This window comes from Oncorhynchus mykiss, chromosome 3, assembly GCF_013265735.2.
Source record: "Oncorhynchus mykiss isolate Arlee chromosome 3, USDA_OmykA_1.1, whole genome shotgun sequence".
In the NCBI taxonomy this organism is placed as follows: Eukaryota; Metazoa; Chordata; class Actinopteri; order Salmoniformes; family Salmonidae; genus Oncorhynchus; species Oncorhynchus mykiss.
In genome coordinates, this window is record NC_048567.1 from 35,521,216 (window position 1) to 35,540,953 (window position 19,738).

General features: G+C 43.2%; 1 protein-coding gene across 8 annotated transcripts in view; it reads left to right on the forward strand.

Moving 5' to 3' along the window:
* Window positions 1–19,738, forward strand: part of ptprub (protein tyrosine phosphatase receptor type Ub) — a 353,002-nt gene that overhangs the window by 263,121 nt on the left and 70,143 nt on the right. For all 8 annotated transcript variants that reach the window (XM_036973945.1, XM_036973950.1, XM_036973953.1 and 5 more), the window contains exons 13-14: window positions 2,840–2,876; window positions 12,665–12,803. In XM_036973945.1, the coding sequence (XP_036829840.1) occupies window positions 2,840–2,876; window positions 12,665–12,803 (176 nt within the window). The remainder of the gene's footprint in view (window positions 1–2,839; window positions 2,877–12,664; window positions 12,804–19,738) is intronic.

Sequence of the window (19,738 nt, forward strand, 5' to 3'; positions counted from 1 at the left end):
CATGGTCTTTCAATATGGAACAGTAACCTCATAGTGATTTGGTTGACATTTATTTGAAGGTTATCACTTGACTACAGCAGTACTCTGGTGATCTGAGATAGTTTCAAATTAGCAGGGAGAGCTGTTAAAATGTTCTGTACTTGTATTTTAGGCCGAGGTTATAAACAAAAAAAAGATTTTACCAGGAAAGTCAGTTTAAACAAATTCCTATTTACAATGACGGCCTACCGGGAACAATGGGTTAACTGCCTTTTTCCAGGGCAGAACAACAGATTTTTACCTTGTCAGCTCTGTGATTCAATCCAGCAACCTTTCAGTTACTGGCCCAACTTTCTAACCACTAGGTTACCTGCCACCTCTGGGTGGTTATTACCTGGGTGGTTTTTGGCCTGCCTCACTCCTTGGTCCAGGTCTACAATATGACAAACCTTTTATTTTAATGTTTTATTTAACTAGGCAATTCAGTTAAGAACAAATTCTTATTTACAATGACGGCCTACCCCGGCCAAACCCGGACAATGCTGGGACAATTGTGTGCCGCCCTATGGGACTCCCAATCATGGCTGGTTGTGATTCAGCCTGGAATTGAACCAGGGTCTGTAATGACGCCTCTAGCACCTCTTACACCGCTGCACCACTCGGGAGCCCTAACCTTCAGGAAGTCCCCCTTGCATGTTCTCCGCTCCACTGCCTGCCAAGAAATGGGTTTGACAGTTGAACCATGGTAAAGCTCTCTACTGATGGTGTTTCTCACCAGGCATAAGTATATTTTTGAATTTAAATTGAGCACCCTGCTTCCCTGCATTTCTGATGATCTGGTATGTTTTTGAGTAGAGTTCAGTATTCTTGCTTAGGTCTTATATGGTATACTGTGCTTATATTCCTAATTTATTCCTAATTTGTTCCTTAATTGTCTGTGTTTGGTTAATTACCACAGCATCACAAATGTTTTATTTTGGTCTAAATAAGCTTTGTTAAAGACCAACATTTCTGCTATAAGTGGCTCTTATTAACATTGGCAGAGACGTTTAAATAGTGAAGGAGACTAACAATATTTGGCATTTACTCATGCTAATGAGCTGGAGGTTTGCTGTCAAGCCTGTGTGCAATTGCTTTGATTGATGCATGTAAAGAGGCACTTGAAAGATGATGCATTCTGACTGGCTCTTTGAAAACCACAGCATGGGCAGCATTTCAATCACAACACCCACTGCGTCTCCTAATGGCACACTCACACAGGCTAACCTGCGTGTACTGTAGTAACGATGTCTGCCAGGGCTGCCAACCCCTCTGGCATGACTGGCACAGTTTGTGTGGGCGGCAGGGCATCAGTGTCCCCTATGTGGGCTATCCCTTTCTGCTCTCCAGATCACCAATTAACTCCACTCTACTGCTTTCCTCGTACAGACCAACGACGTGCCAGTATGGATGGTTTGAGCTGCAATATATCACCTCTACTTTCTGCGTTACAAATGTTTCTGTCAAATGCAGTAAACCAAGTCTGCTCAGTCTTATTCCCCATCACCCGGAATGACAGATTTGCTTTTGGAAAGCCAGACTGGGCATGGTCTCTTTCGTGACTTTGATTGAGTGGAAGGATGCGGGTTTAAGTCCTGCGACAGTGACTCAACAATCGGGGATCAGTCACTATCACACAAGCCAAAGTATGTATATGTGGGACACGTTCAATTGGAGAGCCATCTAATGAGCGAACATGTAGTTCATCTGAAATATTCTTACGAGAGTTTAAAAACAATATTTATTTTGTTTTGTCTGTATTAAGCACAAGTGTTAAGTCAGCATGGGATTCCTGCATAGATTCCTGCAAATGATTGCCTTGATGCAGTGAGGAATTACCCCTGTATTTTTATGATCTGGTTTTTGTCTGTCTTGATAGTCTTCTAAGAGCCCATTGTATTTAAATGTCCAAAGCATCCCGCAATTACATTTCCATAGCGCTTACTGATGCTAAAAAAGAGAGCTGAATGTGTGTGAATGTTTTAGTCAGTTTGTTTGTGGATCGTTTGTGTGTGTGTCTTCAATATGCCTCGCTACGTGTCTGTTTTTTAGGAAAGAAACATCACCATAGGTTTGAGTGGGTTTAGGAAGAAGTCAGCTTGAAATGGATTTTCAATTAAAAAAGGCAATTTAGCCGCAGTTTGAGAGGATGGCTCTTGCTCCTTTCCGGATGGGCAGATTGGCATAATTGTCCCATAAGGCCTGAATTAGCATCTGTAAATCTTAATTTGATAATGCATCTCTTCGTCGAGGTGGCAAGACGGAATTGGATTAGGGTCTTAATTCTCATTAGTGTTGTTTGACAAAGATCCTTTTCATAACATCAAGATGTCATCAGCTGAAATTTGAAGGAAATTAATTCATTTTTATAGCGGCATATTGGTCCAGGGCCATCTTCACAATTCGGTTATTTTCCCTTTCATCAAATCTTCCGTTCTCTCTTTAAACACTTCACCTCAACTCTTGGCTTTAATATTGTTTGACATTCACTGGTGTCATATGTGACTATCATTTTAGTGACTATCATTTTAGCTGATTGAATATATATACAGTATTCCACTCATGGGGCTCTTTTTGAGTGTCTTTCAATCAAATATGCTGGTCCCTAAAGATCTAAGAAAATCCTACAGTGAATGTTTGTCTTATTTTCATCTGTTGAAAATCATTTTATTTGTGATTTTATTTTCAAAATAAAATGTTCATTATGGTTCAGCCAAAATAATATATAATGCTAGGTGCATAGTTACTGCCTGCATTCTACAGGATGCAAAGCATTGGCAATGTTCCCACCTCTGATCTCTGTATTCCCTCTTTTTTTCAGGAAACGAGAATAAACTGCATCCGAATAGCCCGGAAAGGTAAGTCAACATTAATATTTTCATTGACCAAAACGGTGACCTTTTATGGATCTCCCGAGTCTCTGAAGTCCTGTAGGCTTTACTGCAGCATGTTGACCTTACACTCTAAATGCAACTCCAAAGATGAAAATATGTGTTGGGTTCAGGTCCAAACACTTGTCTTTGTGCTGGTATTCCAGACATGTACTGTAGATGGAGTTTAGCATGTGGAAGAAGAAGGGGGATTTCTCTGAAGATCCATGTTGTTTAGTGTTGAGGCCGACTCTTGCCTTTAGAGAAAAGGACAGCAAGCAGGGAGAGATTAGAGATCAGGCTTTCATCATGTTTGTTTGGGGGGACACAACCATATCAAAGGCAGTTCCACTTTTTCCGTCAGACAGCTACACTACTCAGAGGGGGAGAGAAACATCTGAGAGCTTTTGGCCCCTGTCTGCTCAAGAAGGGCATCAAAAACACAGATGGAACTACCTGAGCCCATCAATATGAGCAATGTTTCTCCCCCCTTCCTCCCTCCCACTCTCACCCTGCCACAGGGACTCAAATGGACATGAAAAGGGTATAGAAATTGACTTCTGATGGCACGACAGGCTCTCCCCCTCTGCCGTTGTTCGCTGTTGGATCGTGCTGACTAAAAGTAACGTGTTTATAGTTATCATAGCGCTGCAACAGTAAGCTAGTCTTGCTAGTAAATTGACTTGGCAAGGTGCACTTTTCGGTGAAGGCCTCTTTTTGTGACTGAGTAATGAAAGAGACCAGGCTCTCTTGAAGCATGAATCCAAAAGGCAAGGCAAGCCATTTTAGCTCTGCGTCTCACTCCATCTGCTCCTCACAGACACCCAGTTGGGCTTTGATTAATTACGCCTCGACACATTGATGAACATTACACAGTACATGTCTCTTTTCTCTAGCACATACTGTAGGCAGTGAGAGAGAGAGGGAAAGAAAACATAAAGGGCCTTGATGACAACCCTATGAAAATGTATTTGAACATTCAGCCACATTTGTATTTTAACTCCCCAAATAGCTTTCAAATGAGTTATTATCAACTTTAGCAATTTTTTTGTCAGCCTTTTAACATCCTGCTTGAAAAACAGGAAATAATATGGTGGCTGACAGGGTTAAGTAAGAAGACCAGCTTTAGAAACTGATGGAACTAAACTGACAAATAGGATACCCCAGATCATTTTAAATGTCAAGGTACAACACATCAGTGTCAGTGGTTAGTAATTTTTTATCTATGTGATCCCTCTAACGTTAAAAATGGTTGCTGCTGCATCACCGCATTTTACTGGTCGTGAAGCGTTACTTTTCAACAGCCTATGATCATCAAAGTGCAGGAACATTATTTGGGTTTAGATAACAAAGCTGGAGATTGCATATCAACTTCCAGGTGACAATTTAATTAACAATCTCTTGGCTGCTCCCAACACAACAATAGACTTCCATTTATCCTCTAAGTGCCAATTTCCCCACTCTCAGCCAGCCGGTAGGTGTATGGATTAATGTGGAAAAAATGTAATGTTTGGCTAATAGAAATTCCCAGACTAAGTGTGGCAAGATGATCCTATCTGTCCAGGGTGTCAGTTAAATACATATTTTTTTATATATGGCTTCTCCATCTCTCTGTGTTGGTAGTGTAGCAAAGAAAGGGGTTGAGTGATAAATGGCACATATGTGAGAGCAGATCTAATAAACTGGCTCTGCCCTATCACTAAAATGGCCACACCGGTCAGAACTACAGATCACAAAATGGCCGACTGCCAATTCCCAGAAGCAAGGGGAACCCTCAGAAGGTGGGGCCAACCCACAGATAAAGGGTCAAGACAAACCAGGAAGAGGGAGAGAAAGGGCTGGAAGGATCTGTGAACCATAGAGAAAGAGACAATATATATCGGCTGGATTTACCGTGTATGAGCTGGACTGTTTGGACGTGCCTGTTGGCGTTTGGATCTGGACCTACCGAGAACCCTGCTATCCTTGACCTTGCCTGTGGCCTGCATGGACCAGGATGGAGAAACAAACACACAGGTACTGTCCTGTTCGAAAGAACTCATTCTGGGGTAATTTAAGGTGAAAGTTTCCCACGTAATTTGTGACAAACGCTCCTAATCTTGAAGAGATTTGCCACACCTGGTGGAGACTAACCATACCGCTGGTTAGGTAGAGAAAAAAAAATGTTCAGTTAGCACTCCAAAGGGGAGTCAATTTTTTTTTTTTTGTGGCTTTGTTTGGTTATGACAGTTTTCTCGGGATAATGAGTATGGAGGGTGCCATACAGGCCCTGTTAGAAGCGGCGGCCGCCCAACAAGAGGCAACTTGAGCTTAACATCATTGAGCTCATCATGATTCAATGCAAATGTCTCAGGACACGTTACAGGTCCTGCACCGCACCAACCAGCTGCTCAGAGAGGAGCAAGAGAGAAATACCCGGGAGTTAAGAGAAGGCCTATTGGAGCTAGCGGACCAAATTGGGGCTCAGTTACCAGCTGCAAATACCCAGAGGCGGGCCAATAATTTTCTTCAGGGAATGACAGAGCAGGATGATGTGGAAGCATATCTCACCACCTTCAAATGGACGGCAGAGAGGGAGAGGTGGCCGAAAGAAGAATGGGCAGGGCTTCTGGCACCATACCTGTCAGGGGATGCTCAAAAAGTGTATTTTGACCTGGAGTTGAAAGATGCACAGGATTACGATAAACTAAAGGGAGAGATTTTGACTAGACTGGCAGTGACCGATAACCCCCCCCCCCCCCCGAACACAGATGTTCGACCTGATTCACCTGGCACGGTAATGGTTGCTACCGGAGACCCATTCATCCGCCGAGGTCGTCGAGACCGTCGTACTCAACCAGTTTCAGCAAGATCTACCCCAAAAAGTTTGACGATGGGTTGGCCAGAACAAGGTACTTTCCACCAACCATCTCGTGGGCCTGGTTGAATGGTATTGTACGGCAGGAACAGCTGACCAGGCACAGGAGGAAAGATCCCCATTCCCCAGGCCTGGGCAAACCAGCGAACAGAGTATGACTGTCTCAACATTTGGAGGGGTAAGAGAGCAGTCTGGGGCCGCGAGGAAAGAATCACAATGGGGCCAAGACACTACGGGAAAAAGCCGTGACCGGGGGTTGCGAAACCTTATTATCTGTTACAATTGTAATCGACCGGGAAATATTTCAGCCTACTGCCCTATTAAAGAATATCCAATTTAATGTAACCTCAGTGAAAAAGATGAAGCTGATATATGGTATGCATGTCCTGTTGTAACCACTGTACTTGAATGATCAAAAAACAAACATATGTGAAGGTTGAAGGGATTCCGGCAGTATGCTAACCCTGGTCGTTGCAAACCTAGTGCCAACTCATAAACTGGATACAAGTCAGGATATCAGTGTGATGTGCAATCATGGGGATACCCGTCTGTACCCCATAGCCTTAGTCAGCATACAAACCGAGGGCGGTCTGCTGGATTGTGAGGTCGGCGTGGTCCCAAAGATGCCATATGATGTAATACTGGGTAGATACTTTCCTAACTTTGCGAAGTTAGTCCAAAAGAATGGCATATTTGAGAAGCCATCAACCCTGACCAAGTAGGAAGTAGCATGTAGCCTTCAACCCAAGCCAAGAAGAGTGGTCTCCCAGGTGCCATCCTCACAGGTGCTAATAGGGGAGGATGAGGAAGAAGTGGCAGACCTCGTTGATAACGAGCAGCCCGGTACTAGTGGGGCTGGTGATCAATCTGAATCCAGAGGACGACTATCTAAAACCAGCAGACCTGGCAGGGTCCCTGACTAACTTCGGGATGGCCCAAAACCAGGATCCAACCCTGCAGCAAGCCAGAACAGATGTGCAGGTCGTAGATGGTACTCCCATAAATGATGGGATGATGCCTAATAGTTTTCTCCACTTCATCATGAAAAAGGGTTTGGTGTACAGAGTCTGTGGAACAGTTGTTGGTCCCCACCCTGTACCGGGGGACAGTACTGGATCTAGCTCATGGGCACATTCTAGGTGGACACCTTGGTATCGATTAAAACCTGAGACCGGATTGTAGGGAGGTTTTACTGGCCAGGAATTCAGGCTGAAGTGGCTCAGGAATTGTGGAGAGTGCCAGTTAATCTTAGGGATCAAATCCCATTAACGGGATTGAATTGACAACATCCAGTGAAATGGCAGAGCCAAATAAAATAAAAATACTATAAATATTAAACTTTCATGAAATCACACATGCAATACACCACATTAAAGCTACACTTGTTGTTAATTCAGCCGCTGTGTCAGATTTCAAAAAGGCTTTATGGCGAAAGCAAACAATGCTTTTATTTGAGGAAAGCACCCCATCAAACAAAGACAGACAATCATCATTCACCCGCCAGGCACGACACGAAACTCAGAAATAAAGATATAATTCATGCATTACCTTTGACAAGCTTCTTCTGTTGGCACTCCAATATGTCCCATAAACATCACAAATGGTCCTTTTGTTCGATTCATTCCATTGTTATATATCCAAAATGTCAATTTATTTGGCGCGTTTGATCCAGAAAAACACTGGTTCCAACTCACGCCACATGACTACAAAATATCTCATAAGTTACCTGTAATCTTTGTCCAAACATTTCAAACAACTTTCCTAAGACAACTTTAGGTATTTTTTTAAGGTGAATAGTCTATATAATTTAAGATGGGATAAACTGCGTTCAATACATTTCTGGTCACGCGCCTCAATCAAACAGTACACTTCACTCGACCCTCGTTCTGGTCAGCCCTACTTCTTCATTACACAAAGGAAAAACATCAAACAATTTCTAAAGACAATTGACATCCAGTGGAAGCAATAGGAACTGCAAGCAACTGCCTTAGACTTCTAGATTCCCAATGAAAAGAGAGTGACCTCCAATTTATTTTTTCCGGGATGGTTTGTCATCCCGTTTTCGCCTGCCAAATAAGTTCTGCTATACTCACAGATATCATTCAAACAGTTTTGGAAACTTCAGAGTGTTGTCTATTCAAATATACTAATGATATGCATATCCTAGCTTCTGGGCCTGAGTAGCTGGCAGTTTACTTGGGCACGCTTTTCATCCGGACATGAAAATATACCCCCTAGCCCAAAGAGATTTTAACAACTCTCCGACCAGCTGTTAGAAGCCCGTTAGTGCCACTCCCCATAATCGAAACGCCATTTGAGAGGATAGCAATGGATATAGTGGGCCCACTACCCAAATCTGCAAGAGGGCACCAATACATTCTGGTCATTCTAGATTATGCCACTTGCTACACAGAAGCCATTCCCCTTCGGACGATGGCTTCCAAAAATATTTCCAAGGAACTAGTGCTCCTGTTCACCAGGGTAGGGGTTCCAAAGGAGATCCTTACTGACAATGGGCCCCCTTTATGTCCCGCCTTATGGCGGAGCTTTGTAAATTGTGGCAGGTGAAACAGTTGAGGCCATCGGTTTACCATCCTCAGACGGAATATGAGAGATTCAGCCATTCCCTGAAGTCAAAGTTCAGGAAGGTAATCGATAAGGATGGGAAAAACTGGGATTGCATGTTGCCGTATCTGATGTTTGCCATTAGAGGTTCCTCGAGCCTCACTGGGGGTTTCCCCCTTAAATGAAAAGCTGAGCTGTCTTGAGTGAATATGCATGCAGCCCCTTTCTTAAGGCAAATGTATAAAAGTTCAGGAGTAGAAATGTGCTTAACAAGTCACATAATAAGTTGCATGGACTAACTGTGTGCAGTAATAGAGTTTAACATGATTTTTGAATGACTATCTCTACTTTGTGCCCCACACATACAATAATCTGTAAGGTCCCTCAGTCGAGCAGTGAATTCTCAACACAGTTTCAACTATAAGGACCATGGAGGCTTTCCAAAGCCTTGTAAAGAATGTTACCTACTGGTAGATGGATTTTAAAAAAGAAGACATTGAGTATCCCGTTGAGCATGCTGAAGTTAATGATTACACTTTGGATGGGGTATCAACACACCCAGATACAGGCGTCCTTCATAACGCCATTGACCTCATGGGATTTCACCAAGAGGCCAAATGTGACTTTAAAACAGTTACCAGAGAGAACTGAGGATGGATCAACAACATTTTAGTTACTCCACAATACTATCCCAAATGACAGAGTGAAAAGAAGGAAGCCGGTATCCTGTTTGCAACAAGTCATTAAAGTGATACTGCAAAAAATGTGGCAAAGCAATTCACTTTATGTCCTGAATAGAAATAGTTATATTTGGGTAAAAACACATTACTGAGTTCCACTCTCCATATTTTCAAGCATAGTGGTAGCATCATGTTATGGGTATGATTGTAATCGTTTAGGGAGTATTTCAGGATAAAACGATTAATGTAATGGAGCTAAGCACATGCAAAATCCTAGAGGAAAACCTGGATCAGTCTGCTACCCATCAGATACTGGGAGATGAATTCATCTTTCAGCAGGACAATAACCTAAAACACATGGCCATATCTACAGTACACTGAGGTTGCTTACCAAGAAGACAATGAATGTTCCTGAGTGGCCGTTTTAACTTAAATGTACTTGAAAATCTATGGAAAGACTTGAAAATGTTTGTCTTGCAATGACCAACAACCAATTTGACATAGCTTGAAGAATTTTGAAAAGAATAATGGGCAAATGTTGCACAACACTCGTGTACAGAACCCCAAGGATTAACATCAACGGGGCTGTAGTGGAGCGGGTCGAGATCTTCAAATTCCTTGGTGTCCACATCACCAACGAACAATCGTGGTCCAAACACACCAAGACAGTCATGAAGAGGGCACGACAAAACCTTTTCCCCTCAGGAGATTGAAAAGATTTGCCATGGGTCCCCAGATCCTCAAAAGTTCTACAGCTGCACCATCGAGAGCATCCTGACCGGTTGTATCACCGCCTGGTATGACAACTGCTTGGCATCTGACCGTAAGGCGCTACAGAGGGTAGTACGTACGGCCCAGTACATCACTGGGACCAAGCTTCCTGCAATCCAGGATCTATATAATAGGCGGTGTCAGAGGAAAGCCCATAAAATTGTCATAGACTCCAGTCACCCAAGTCATAGACTGTTTTCTCTGCTACCGCACGGCAATCTAGGACCAAAAGGATCCTTAACCAAAGCCATAAGACTGCTGAACAATTAATCAAATGGCCACCAGACTATTACATTGACCCCCCCCAATTGTTTTGTACAGTGTTGCTGCTCGCTGTTTATTATCTATGCATAGTCCCTTCACCCCTACCTCCATGTACAAATTACCTCAACTAACTTGTACCCATGCACAATGACTCGGTACCGTTACCCCCTGTTGTATAGGGGCTTTCAAGTTAGCATTTCACAGTAAGGTTGTATTCGGGCACATGTGACAAAGTTTTATTGGATTTGACAATCCAGGTGTGGAAAGCTCTTAGAAACTTACCCAGAAAGACTCGCAGCTGTAATTGCTGCCAAAGGTGCTTCTACAAAATATTGACTTAGGGGTGTGAATACTTATGTAAATTTGACCTTTCTGTATTTAATTTTCAATAAATTTGCACACATTTCTAAAACCATGTTTTCACTTTGTCATTATGGGGTATTGTGTGTAGATGGGTGAGAAAAACAAATATATTTAATCCATTTTGAATTCAGCCTGTAACTTAACAAAATGTGGAATAAGTCAAAGAGTACGAATGCTTTCTGAAGGGAGGCTGGCTGAATTAGTTGTAACTGTCACCCTTGTATGTCAAGCAAACTTGTGATACACAAAAAGATTACCGGTGATACTCGTGTATAGAACTCCAAGGATGTATCCATTTTGTCAGGAGAGACACAAGGCACAGAGTCCATTAGTCTACGTGACCTGTACACCAATGACATCTATGGTAATTATCTGAATAAATGTAATAGACTGTAAAAACATTAGTGTCAGTGTACATACATGGCTGCTAAAACTTTGGGACTATCCCCTACCATAAACAGTACTTGGTGATTTTTCATTAAACACTCCGCACCAACCACAAACCTTCCCAAAATGTACTGTAAGAGTTCTCCCCCATAGGGATGAGGTCGGTAAAATGCCCCTGGGCCTGGTTGTAGAAGGAGAGGGCTAAAACATGGCTTATTTTCCCTTTCCTATGCCCCAGATCTCATTTTGCCCTTGTGAGCCTCTTTATTCCAAACGCTAGCTAGCTATCTAGACCTCTTTCCTTAGGCCAGCTCTGACTTTCTCCTCCACTAGAGAATGGCTGTGCAACTGTTCCTAAAGGCACAGTAGGGCTGGTTGCAGGGCTGTTTGGGCCATAAGGAGAGGCTGACACTACACAGAGAAAGTAGATAAGTGGGTTCCTGCTACAAGACATAAATAGCTTCTTGCTTCTCCTTCCATTTCCATACGTGTAGAGCTTTGTGCCAATGAGATGAGTAACTTGCTATTATAATAATGGCCTTTACCATCTTACAGACACTGGGACACCTTGAAATTATACTGGGGAAAGGGGAATACCTAGTCAGTTGCACAACAGAATGCATTCAACCGAAATGTCTTCTGTATTTAACCCATCTGAATGAGAGAAGTGCAGGGAGCTGCCTTAATCGACATCATTGGCACCCAAGGAGCAGTTGTTAACTTCCTTGCTCAAGGGCAGAACAGCACATTTTTCCACCTTGTCGGTTAGGGGATTTGAACTAGCAACCTTTCGGTTACAGGCCCAATGCTCTTAACAGCTAGACTACCTGCCACCCATACTCTACTGTACTCGTGTAGATTTAAATTAACCACACTATCATCTTGGATTTAGATTTTCTTGGATTTCTTCCACAAAAAAAACGCTTGTTTTGATGTGGCATTAAACATACTGTGGTTGTACAGAATGTCTTTAAGCAAAGTCACATTCATTAGGGCACACAATTGAAAACGAATAGGTCCAGGTAGGCACTCTATTTCAGTCTGTGTTCTTCTGTTTGGTGCCCATAGAACACGACCCAGGTACTCAGTGTGGCAAGTTTATGAAGACCCTCTACAAAACATTCCCCCAGTCCTAGACAACTTTTATCCCTGGCCTCATACAGTATATCTCAACCCTACTATCCTGTGCATCACTCAAAGACACAAATGGCTTTTGTTGTCGTAGGAGACACAAATCTCGTTTATTAAACGAGCAGAGAAATAGCCAATATGATTTGCCTATTGAAAAGCTCTCACATGACAGTGGTCTCTTTGTGTCTCCCATCCAATTATTTTGTCTAATGAACACAAGGTGTCTATTTTAGGAGGAGCTGATGCGCCGGTGAGGTCATGGTGATTCTCTATTGGCTGCTTAAAATGTGGGCACCACACACCCTTTTTGTAAACGTTTTTATTGTGCATTCTGGTAGCCAGACAGTTTCGATATGTAACAATTGTCCCTTGAAACACACTGCCATAGAAATAAATTCAACCTTGCATATGAATGCACAGATGTGGCGGTGAAGAGTCGGTCTGTTTTGAAACATTCTATCTTTTCTCAGCGGTCAGGGTGCTAGTGTGAATGCAGCCATTGTGATGTTACGAGTCAGGATTTGACAGAGTGATGGCTGTTGTGTATGATAAGCATAGATGATTGTTGACCTGCATTTTTTAAGCCTGTATATTTCTTTCATTCTCTGTATCCTTTTTTCTGTTCCCCCCCTCTCTGTCTGTATCTCTCCTTCTGTTTATCTTGCTCTCTTTCTACCCCACTCTCTGTCCCACCTCTTTTCTCTCTCACTTCATCCCATCTCTGCTTCCCCCCTCCTCCCTTCATCACTCTCTCTCAGCGGCCTGTAAGGACCACCGACGGGCTCTGGAAGTGTCCCAACACTCAGAGGAGATGGGGCTGATCCTGGGGGTGTGTGCTGGGGGCCTGGTGGTGCTCATCCTGCTCCTGGGGGCTATCATTATTGTCATCAGAAAGGGGTGAGTCACTGGCCCACATTTTTATACCACTTCTCGGTCCTCACTCAGTTAGCCAAATAGGTAACTTTCCTCAGAGGCACATGATTACCACACAGGGTGGTAAATTATTTGTTTCCTATTCTCTGGACCACACAAACCATGCTTGTGTATCTTTAGAATGTTGGTGCTATTTTTTAGATTCTACCCTCGAGTCTTCCATAGAACTCGTATTTGCCTTTCCAAAGGGCCAGGTTGTGTTGGAGAGGGAGAGAGAGATGCACTACCGTTCCCTTATGGTGTATCAGAGGGACCACACCGTTCTCATTGGCAGAGCTTATCTTAGTGTGAATTATTTAATTAAATGCAAATACAATTTAATTACACATGCCGGGCTGTGGCATGACCCATAAATGAGAGGTTAATTGAGAGGGAAAAGGTGTGCTTAAGGTAGATAATTAGCCTAGCCACTAGCTCCCAAAGGTCTCACCTCCCCGCAGGTGGTGACAACGAGAGGGTCGGCCCACACACCTTTTATGGTGGCATATGACTCAGATGTTACACCCTACTCATATACTCCCTTTCACAGGAGTGACTTGACACAATGAATTTTTTCTTTTAGCTCTATACTTGACACGTTTGGATTTGAAATCAAACAATGGTATTTTCATCCATATCGGGTGAACCGTTTAGAAATTATAGAACCTTTTGTACAAAGTCCCAACATTTTAGAGGAGCAAAAGTATTCGGACAAATTCACTTGTATTAAAGCAAATGTGTATTAAAGTAGTCAAAAATAAGTATTTGTTTTCCCAAATTACTACATCAAGCTTGTGACTCTACACATTTGTTGGATGCATTTTCTATTTTTGGTTGTGTTTCAGATGGTTTTGTGTCCAATAGAAATGAATGGTAAACATTTTGTAAATAAGAGTAGAATGTTTCTAATCACTTCTACGTGAATGTGGATGCTACCATGATTATGGATAATCCTAAATTAATGTGAATCATGATGAGTGAGTAAGTTACAGATGCACAAATATCATACACCTAAAACATGCTAACCTCTCACCATTACAATAACAGGGGAAGTTAGCATTTTTTGGTGAGTATGATATTTGTGCTTCTGTAACTTTCTGCACTGCAATCTCATTGTCATTGTTTGAGTTCAAATCCAAACTTTTGGAGTAGAGCCAAAAGACAAAAAATGATTTACTGTCCCGATAATTTCGGAGAGCACTGTATATACCCCTAATTCTTGAGGGATATTTAAATGCCTCGTGAGCTTAGTTCCAACCCCATCATAACTCAGAATCTGGTCTATGCTTGTTCAGGTGATTACGTCATGAAGCTGGTTGAGAGAATGCCAGGAGTGTCCAAAGCTGTCATCAAGGCAAAGGGTGGCTATTTGAAGAATCTGAAATATAAAATATTTTTTTATTTGTTTAACACTTTTTTTTGGTTACTACACGATTCCATAAAGAAAAACCCTTGAATGAGTAGGTGTTCTAAAATTGTTGACCGGTAGTGTACATTTACACATTGAGCAGGGATGTTGTAGGGAGAACTCAGTTCATATCGTTTCCAGTCTATTAATCAGTAGCTCTCTGTCGCATTTGCATGGCTATGGAGAGGATATAATTAAAGGTTCCTGTTGGTTCCGGTTAAAAATGCCTTACCAGTGTAACAAACATACTGTGGGTGGCAGGTTAGCGGTTAAGAGCGTTGGGCCAGTAAACGAAAGGTTGCTGGTTCAAATCCCTGAGCCGGCAATGTGGAAAAAATCTGTCGTTCTGCTCTTTTAGCAAGGTAGTTAACCCCCAACAACTGCTCCCCAGGTGCCGATGATGTCGATTAAGGCAGACCCCGCACCTCTCTGATTCAGAGGGGTTAAGTTAAATGCAGAATACATATTTTGGTTACATGCATTCAGTTGTGCAACTTACTAGGTAACCCCTTTTCCATATATATATACCTCCAGGTTAGGTTTACCTCCAATGCACTCACATCCTACCTTACCTTTGTCTGTACATTGCGCCTTGAATCTATGCTATCGTGCCCAGAAACCTGCTCCTTTTACTCTCTGTTCCGAACGTGCCAGACGGCCAGTTCTTATAGCATTTAGCCATACCCTTATCCTACTTCTCCTCTGTTCCTCTGGTGATGTAGAGGTTAATCCAGGTCCTGCAGTGCCTAGCTCCACTCCCACTCCCCAGGTGCTCTCATTTGTTGACTTCTGTAACGATATAAGCCTTGGTTTCCTGCATGTTAACATTAGAAGCCTACTCCCTAAGTTTGTCTTACTCACTGCTTTAGCACACTCTGCTGACCTGGATGCCTTAGCCATGTCTGAATCCTGGCTTAGGAAAACCACCAAATACCCTGAAATCTCCATCGCTAACTATAACATTTTCCGCCAAGATAGAACTGCCAAAGGGGGCGGTGTTGAAATCCACTGCAAAAATAGTAATTCAGAACTCTGCACCCAAACAATTCAAGCTTCTACTTCTAAAAATGTACCTTTCCAGAAACAAGTCTCTCACTGTTACCACTTGCTATAGACCTCCTTCTGCCCCAGCTGTGCCCTCGATACCATATGTGAATTGATTGCCCCCCATCTATCTTCTGAGCTCGTGCTACTAGGTGACCTAAACTGGGACATGCTTAACACCCTGGCCATCCTACAATCCAAGCTTGATGCCCTCAATCTCACACAAATTATCAATGAACCTACCAGGTACAACTCCAAATCCTTAAAGATGGGCACCCTCATGGATGTCATCCTAACTAACTCGCCCTCCAAATACACCTCTGCTGTTTTCAATTAAGATCTCAGCGACCACTGCCTCATTGCCTGCATCTGTAATGGGTCTGCGACCAAACGACCACCCCTCATCACTGTCAAATGCTCCCTAAAACACTTCTGCGAGCATGCCTTTCTAATCGACCTGGCCTGTGTATACTGGAATGACATTGACCTCATCACGTCAGTAGATGATGCCTGGCTATTCTTTAAAAGTACCTTCCTCACCATCTTAAATATGCATGCCCCGTTCAAAAAATGTAGAACTAGGAATAGATATTGTCCTTGGTTCACTCCAGACCTGTCTGCCCTTGACGAGCACAAAAACATCCTGTGGCGTTCTGCATTAGCATCAAACAGCCCCAGTGATATGCAACTTTTCAGGGAAGTTAGGAAGAAATATACACAGGCAGTTAGGAAAGCTAAGGCTAACTTTTTCAAGCAGAAATTTGCATCCTGTATTCCTAACTCAAAAAGTTCTGGGACACTGTAAAGTCCATGGAGAATAAGAGCACCTCCTCCCAGCTGCCCACTGCTCTGAGGCTAGGAGACACTGTCACCACTGATAAATCCACTATAATTGAGAATTTCAATAAGCATTTCTCTACGGCTGGCCATGCTTTCCACCTGGCTACCCCTACCCCGATCAACTGCCCGGCACCCTCCACAGCAACCCGCCAAAGCCCCCACCATTTCTCCTTTATCCAAATCTAGATAGCTGATGTTCTGAAAGAGCTGCGAAATCTGGACCCCTACAAATCAGCCAGGCTAGACAATCTGGACCCTCTCTTTCTAAAATTATATGCCGAAATTGTTGCAACCCCTATTACTAGCCTATTCAACCTCTCTTTCGTAACGTCTGAGATTCCCAAAGATTGGAAAGCTGCCGCGGTCATCCCCCTCTTCAAAGGTATGACACTCTAGACCCAAACTGCTACAGACCTACAGTGGGGAGAACAAGTATTTGATACACTGCAGATTTTGCAGGTTTTCCTACTTACAAAGCATGTAGCGGTCTGTCATTTCAACTGTGAGAGACGGAATCTAAAAATAAATCCAGAAAATCACATTGTATGATTTTTATGTAATTCATTTGCATTTTATTGCATGACATAAGGATTTGATCACCTACCAACCAGTAAGAATTCCGGCTCTCACAGACCTGAGGGATCAGTGAGGGATCAGCCCAGAACTACCCGGCAGGACATGGTCAATGACCTGAAGAGAGCTGGGACCACAGTCTCAAAGAAAACTATTAGTAACACACTACGTCGTCATGGATTAAAATCCTGCAGCGCACGCAAGGTCCCCCTGCTCAAGCCAGCGCATGTCCAGGCCCGTCTGAAGTTTTCCAATGACCATCTGGATGATCCAGAGGAGGAATGGGAGAAGGTCATGTGGTCTGATGAGACAAAAATAGAGATTTTTGGTCTAAACTCCACTCACCGTGTTTTTAGGAAGAAGGATGAGTACAACCCCAAGAACACCATCCGAACCATGAAAAATGGAGGTGGAAACATCATTCTTTGGGGATGCTTTTCTGCAAAGGGGACAGGAGGACTGCAGCGTATTGAGGGGAGGATGGATGGGGCCATGTATTGCGAGATCTTGGCCAACAGCCTCCTTCCTTCAGTAAGAGCATTGAAAATGGGTCGTGGCTGGGTCTTCCAGCATGACAACGACCCGAAACACACAGCCAGGGCAACTAAGGAGTGGCTCCGTAAGAAGCATCTCAAGGTCCTGGAGTGGCCTAGCCAGTCTCCAGACCTGAACCCAATAGAACATCTTTGGAGGGAGCTGGAAGTCGGTATTGCCCAGCGACAGCCCCGAAATCTGAAGGATCTGGAGAAGGTCTGTATGGAGGAGTGGGCCAAATTCCCTGCTGCAGTGTGTGCAAACCTGGTCAAGAACTACAGGAAACGTATGATCTCTATAATTGCAAACAAAGGTTTCTGTACCAAATATTAAGTTCTGCTTTTCTGATGTATCAAATACTTATGTCATGCAATAAAATGCTAATTAATTACTTAAAAATCATACAATGTGATTTTCTGCATTTTTGTTTTAGATTCCGTCTCTCACAGTTGAAGTGTACCTATGATAAAAATGACAGACCTCTACATGCTTTGTAAGTAGGAAAACCTGCAAAATCGGCAGTGTATCAAATACTTGTTCTCCCCACTGTATATCTATCCTACTCTGTCTTTCTAAGGTCTTCGAAAGCCAAGTTAACAAACAGATTGCCGACCATTTCGAATCCCACCGCACCTCCTCCGCTATGCAATCTGGTTTCAGAGCTGGTCATGGGTGCACCTCAGCCACGCTCAAGGTCCTAAATGACATCATAACCGCCATCAATAAGAGACATTACTGTGCAGCCGTATTCATTGACCTGGCCAAGGCTTTGGACTCAATCACCACATTCTTATTGGCGGACTCAACAGCCTTGTTTTCTCAAATGATTGCCTCGCCTGGTTTACCAACTACTTCTCTGATAGTTCAGTGTGTCAAATCGGAGGGCCTGTTGTCTGGACCTCTGGCAGCCTCTATGGGGGTGCCACAGGGTTCATTCCTCAGGCCGACTCTCTTCTCTGAATACATCAATGATGTTGCTCTTGCTGCTGGTGATTCTCTGGTACACCTCTACGCAGACGACACCATTCTGTATACTTCTGGCCCCTCTTTGGACACTGTGTTAATTAACTAACCTCCAGACGAGCTTCAATGCCATACACCTCTCCTTCCGTGGCCTACAACTGCTCTTAAAAGCAAGTCAAACGAAATGCATACTATTCAACCGATCACTGCCCGCACCTGCTCGCCAGTCCAGCATCACTACTGGACGGTTCTGACTTAGAATACGTGGACAACTACAACTACCTAGGTGTCTGTTTAGACTGTAAACTCTCCTTCCAGACTCACATTAAGCATTTCAAATCCAAAATTAAATCAGGAACTGGCTTCCTATATCGCAACAAAGCATCCTTCACTCATGCTGCCAAACATACCCTAATAACACTGACCATCCTACCGATCCTCGACTTCGGTGATGTCATCTATAAAATTGCCTCCAACACTCTATTCAACAAACTGGACGCAGTCTTTCACAGTGCCATCCGTTTTGTCACCAAAGCTCCATACACTACCCACCATTGCGACCTGTACACTCTCGTTGGTGTGCCCTCGCTTCATACTCGTCACCAAACCCACTGGCTACAGGTTATCTACAAGTCCCTGCTAGGTAAAACCCCGCCTTATCTCAGCTCACTGGTCACCATAGCAGCACCCACTCGTAGCACGCGCTCCAGCAGGTATATCTCACTGGTCACCCCCTAAGCCAATTCTTCCTTTGGTCGTCTTTCCTTCCAGTTCTCTGCTGCCAATGACTGGAAGAAACTGCAAAAATCTCTGACGCTGGAGACTCATATCTCCCTCACTAGCTTTAAGCACCAGCTGTCAGGGCAGCTCACAGATCACTGCACCTGTACATAGCCCATCTGTAAACAGCCCATCTATCTACCTACTTCATCCCCATACTGTATTTATTTATTGCTGTTGCTCCTTTGCACCCCAGTATCTCTACTTGCACATTCATCTTCTGCACATCTACCATTCCAGTATTTTAATTGCTATATTGTAATTTATTCACCACCATGGCCTATTTATTGCCTTAACTCCCTTATCTTACCTCATTTGCGCTCACTGTATATAGACTTTTTGTTTTATTTTGTTTTACTGTATTATTGACTATGTTTTGTTTATTCCATGTGTAACTCTGTTGAATGTGTCGAATTGCTGTGCTTTATCTTGGCCAGGTCGCAGTTGCAAATGAGAACTTGTTGTCAACTAGCCTACCTGGTTAAATAAAGGTGAAATGAATACAAATATGTAGCCTATTAAAATACACTATATATACAAAAGTATGTGGACACCCCTTCAAATGAGTGGATTTGGCTATTTCAGCCACACCTGTTGCTGTCAGGTGTATAATATTGAGCACATAGCCATACAATCTCCATAAATAAACATTAGCTGGCCTTACTCAAGAGCTCAGTGACTTTTAATGTGGCACCGTCATAGGATGCCACCTTTCCAACAATCAGTTAATCAAATTTCTGCCCTCATAGAGCTGCCCCAGTCAACTCTAAGTTTGATG